The 5,108-nt window shown below is 39.4% G+C and overlaps 1 protein-coding gene across 1 annotated transcript; it reads left to right on the forward strand.

Moving 5' to 3' along the window:
• Positions 1-338: 338 nt before the first annotated feature.
• RB195_015697 (uncharacterized protein) lies at positions 339-4,806 on the forward strand (the record flags this gene model as incomplete). Its single annotated transcript, XM_064206534.1, has 13 exons — positions 339-524; positions 595-734; positions 1,344-1,464; positions 1,522-1,641; positions 1,901-1,995; positions 2,258-2,417; positions 2,612-2,674; positions 2,739-2,915; positions 3,152-3,239; positions 3,572-3,651; positions 3,756-3,948; positions 4,034-4,159; positions 4,667-4,806. 13 exons carry the CDS (start codon positions 339-341, stop codon positions 4,804-4,806), a joined length of 1,689 nt encoding a protein of 562 aa, XP_064062415.1.
• Between the last annotated feature and the right edge of the window lie 302 nt (positions 4,807-5,108).

Genomic DNA, 5,108 nt, shown 5'->3' on the forward strand with positions numbered 1-5,108 from the left:
TCTGTCGTTCATCATATTTCCCCGGTGTATGTGCGCCTCCGCTGTTCCACACCTCAAGTTGAGTGAGCAGCAGCGGGTCGTCGTTTTGTGCTGTCATGTGAAATCCGATACAGGTAGAGCCCGTCGTTTAGCAGCCGCATCCGCTGCGCTTTCTCTCTCATCCTCTTCATCGCCGCTCTGTTGTTGTTCCGTCAGGTCATTCGTACACTACTCCTCCAACTCCTTCAAGACATTTTCACAATTTCCTGAAAACCCTCTCGTCGCCACCGCTCCCATTCCCTTCTTCCGAACGTTACTCTCATTTTTCTGCTTCCAGAATCATATCCGTGCAGCCCACAATGCTGCTGATTCTCCTGCTACTTCTTGGCGCCGTGCCAGTGATTTTAGCGAAAGGCTGTCAACCTATCACAATCCCACTATGCAAGGGTGTCGGTTATAATTTCACATCGTTCCCCAACAGTTACGGTCATGAAAAACAAGAAGAAGCCGGCCTAGAAGTTCATCAGTTCTTCCCATTGGTGGAGGTTTGTAAAAGCACCGCCCATATTTCTATTTTTTCAACTCATTGTTGAATCACGGCGAAATTCTTTACAGTATGGTTGCTATGAACATCTGCGATTCTTCCTGTGCACACTGTACACCCCTATCTGCCAGGAAAACTATGACAGACCGATCCTTCCATGTATGGAGTTGTGCTTGGAGGCGAAGAAACGGTGCAGCCCAATTATGCAACAGTAAGTGTGATTTTTTCTAGGAAAAAAAAAACGCGAAAGAAAGTTTAGGAGAGAACAAACACTTAGTGTTCCTTTTTGTTGTACATTGTTCGATGTTGTACTGAATTATTTGCACAATTTCATACAAACGTGAAAATGTGTACTGAATTGGACATTTTGAGCGAATCTGACACAGTGCAAACAGTAGCTAGTTTACTGTAAGTGTACTGTACTTCACGTGCAACCGTCATCTTGAAATACCAACTTTTTCTTGTCTTTTTTGTCTTTACAAATTGTCGTAGATCTGAATTTGGAACAGGATTTTCGAAAAAGTCCGCTGGCTCAACTGTAAGCCATGCTAGCGGGCACAAGCGAGAATTACCCTCAAAAAAATAAGGGAGAATGGAAGCTCGTAGCTGCAAGACAGAAAACACCATTTAGAAAGTTTGTCAATCCATGGAATGAGGGTATAATTCCTTTTTTGTCACTAAAACTCTCAAAGCGAGTCCAAAAAAGAGTTTTCGTAAAGATGTTGAGATGATTAGCTTAGACAGATCACGAAAAGCAGCATCAAACGGTTACATTCAGTCGAAAATTCCATGAGAATCTGTAATTACCGTAATCTTACAGGTATGGCTTCCGATGGCCTGAAACATTGTCGTGCGAAAGCCTGCCAACAATGAGCGAGCAGGCGTCGTCCGGAAATATTTGCGCCGCACCACCGGACACACCAAAACAGACTAACACCAAGGTATTAATTCCTCTCTGTTCGGATGTATGCCTATAAAATTCTTTTTTTCCGTTGCAGACGTCTTCCGGTCCTTCCGCTCCACGCCCTCATGTCGGAATATCCGTTCAAGACCTACAAAATCAATGCGACTGTTCTTGTCAGCCACCGTTTCAAGTGGTCAACAATCCTAAGGCCATGGTAGGTGTTATTTGTATAGTTGTTACATTAACTTAAATAACTTAAAGTTAACCTAAATAGCTTAAACATGGAGCTATTTATGAAGGCATGGAATAGTTCTCAGTAAATGTAAATTTTTAAGGGGCGATTAAGAATTTTCTAAAATTTATTTCTGGCGAATTAGAATTGGATTGCCAATGTGAATAGGATCATGACCATATGTTCACGTTTAAAATTCCTTACGTACACCTGTTAACCTAATTTCTTCCACTTTTCTCAGGTCGGTAACGTCTCGCGATGTTCTTATCCATGTGAAGCTCCATCGTTGCAAAATCCAGGGAAGAAAGAGCTTATTTCTGGTTGGATGGGTGTTTGGTAGGTTTCTGTTTAGTTTTTTAGGCAATTATTTGGATAATAACTAATAAATAGTAAATAATAATATGATAATAATAATAATAATAATAATAATAATAATAAAATCTCAACTGTTTTAAGAACACCTTTGAAAGTATAGTGTACGGAACATATTAAGCTATTTTCGCTTAACTAAATGGTTCCAGAAACTGAAGCAATGGGTTCACGGAACAAAAAAAACCAAATATAGCTTATCTAAATAATTTTAAGATTCGTATTTCAGGGCGTTCGCCTGCTTTTTCCTGTCCGCTTTCACGTTCCTGACGTTCCTGATCGAGACCGACCGCTTTCAATATCCAGAAAGACCAATTTTCATGCTCGTCTTCTGTCAACTGATGGTCGCGGTCGGCTTTATCATTCGAGTGTCAGTGGGACACGAACAGGTTGGTGTTTCCGGTCACGTCTGGGGCAAGTACTGAGTAATTAGGTGGCAAGTGCTCTAAGAGGTGCTAATTATGTCGCCTCATCGCCTCAGAGTAACTGTAAAGGAATATGAAAAGAAAAGATTGAAAGAAAAAAAGAAGAAAAAGAAAGAAAGAAAGAAAGGCTACACAATTTAGAAGTTTCATTTTTTCAGGTCGCATGCGACTCCTACAAGATTAAAGGCATCGACGAAGGAAACGGCAGCCTTTGCTTTGTTGTAAGTACTAAACACCACTTTCGCCTTTTTTCGCGACAAAAAGGGCATTGCTGGAATTTTCCAGGTTTTTCTGCTCACCTACTTCTTCGGAATGGCCGCATGCGTTTGGTGGATTATTCTTTCGTTATCGTGGGTTCTGGCGGCTGCTTCGAAATGGTCGAGTGAGGCGATCGCCAGTTACTCGGCTCATTTTCATGCAGTCGGTTGGCTGCTTCCAGCTGCGCAGACAGTTGTTGTCCTGGTGAGTACAGAACCGCTTGGGGTTCCAACTCTAATTTCCATTTAAATTCCCTTCAAAACAAAAACAAAAAAATAAAATTTTACATTTTACAAACAATTTTCGACGTCAAAAAAAACCTCTCACTTTTCGGTTATCATGGATTTATTTGGTTTTAGAAGCCTTTCCTTTTTTCGGGAGATAAATAGTTGAGAAATGTTCTAATACTTGATTTATCATTATTAAAAAATCCTTTTCAGGTGTTCAACGCCATCGACGGAGATCCGGTATCCGGAATGTGCTATGTAGGGAACACAGACGTTAGTCATCTACGGATGTTCGTTCTAGGTAGGACCATCGTATTTGAAAATCCATTCATTATTCGAGAATATTCGACTATTACTGGACTTGCTAAATACGATAATTCGATGATTGAAAGAAAAGAGAAGGGAAGAAAAAAAAGAACAAGTGAAATCAGGAAAAATTGTCCTCCATTTCACACTCCATAAATAAAAAAACCAAGCAATTAGTTATAAAATAATTTTAATGGAATAAATTTATGTATACATGTAAATGAATGGTATAGTGAGGTTATTATGCATACATACATACTTTTTAATTCAATTTTAAACACATTATCGATTCGAAGCCAAAAAGGAATATTTTTATTCGAATTTCAGGTCCTATGATCATTTACTTCTCTCTTGGAGTGCTATTTCTTTTCGTAGGATTCTTTAATCTATGGAGAATCAGGAACGAGGTCGGTTTTTTTTTGGAATTTCCCAAATTTTTCTCAGAATTGTTACAAAAAATGTATCCACGCACCATGCGCATGTATCGAGATAACTTTTCGATTTTTTTTAGGTTCAAAAGCAGCATCCAGGACTATGTAATGCGTCGAAGCTTACTAATCTGATGACAAAAATTGGGACATTTTCCGTGCTCTACACTCTTCCAGCGTTGTTCGTTATTTTATCGCTGTTTTATGAACAGCATCATCGACCGCTATGGGAACAAAGCATCACGTGCACGTGTGCTAATCGTAAGGCGAATGCAGGTCCGTGAAAAAATCAATTTCCACAGCTTTTCAAAAAAAATCCATTCGCATAATTTCTCGGAATTAATAAATAGGAAAATTTCAGGTGACGCTTCATTTATGCTCTCAATGGTGAAGTCATTTTGTATGTGTGTGATGGGACTCACTAGTGGTGTCTGGGTATGCAGTCGAAAGACATTGATTTCGTGGAAAAATGTGATATGCTGTTTAGGTGAGTGCTCGTTTTTTTTGCATAATCCATGTCGAAATGAAAGAAAATCCAGAAATCAAGCTCAGAATTCTAAAATTGCAACGAGTACACAAAAGAATACTGGGGTGACCTTCTTGAGGTCTTAAAACGATTGTTTTGCTGGGTTATATCGAACTCCTTGTGAACTTATGCGAGTCGCAGGTCGCTCGTGATTGGTTGGTGTAATGGGCGGATCAAATTGCAACTCACCGCATATTTTCTATTTTTCGCGTATAAAAAAAGAACTACTCTGCGTTGTTTTTTTAGCACGCGTACAGTAACCAGGCTGTAGTGGAGGGCATTCTCTATATTCGGGGATATTTGATGCGTCTTCTTATAAAAGGGACGTTCATGGATTGAAAGATAGTGCTTCCAGACAGGGAACAACTGTAAATATAAAAAATGAAATAAATAAATAAATAATTTCAATTATCCTAATAACTGCGAATATCATTTGCCTAAGATATGATATTTAAACTTTTTTTCCAGGAGCTTCTCGGTCCACCGCCAAATATCAACCGGCCGACGTACTATACGCTAAAAGCGATTTCTCATCACCACAATTCTACAACACGGCTATGCGACAAAATCATCACTACGCTGGGATTCCTATAGCGGAGAAGCTATAAATCCGAGAAGGAGACGAGAAGGATGCCAAAAAATTGCCATAATTCACAGCGAAACGTAAATGTGGAACGTTATCCTAAGTATTTCCAAAGTTCCCCCTTTTCAATGTGTCTGTAATGATCGGGTTATGCGCTAGAAAATCGCACTAATATGTCTGATCGGCATAGTGTTTGTAAATTAATCGTTTAGCTGTTCCTTTACCACAAACATCTAACTATTCCATTCGTATCCTAAAATTCAACCATTTCCGTAAGTAAATCTAATTTGGTGCAGTTACAGAACAAACAACAAACACCATCTACTG

The sequence above is a fragment of the Necator americanus genome, chromosome V (genome assembly GCF_031761385.1).
Source record: "Necator americanus strain Aroian chromosome V, whole genome shotgun sequence".
Taxonomy (NCBI): Eukaryota; Metazoa; Nematoda; class Chromadorea; order Rhabditida; family Ancylostomatidae; genus Necator; species Necator americanus.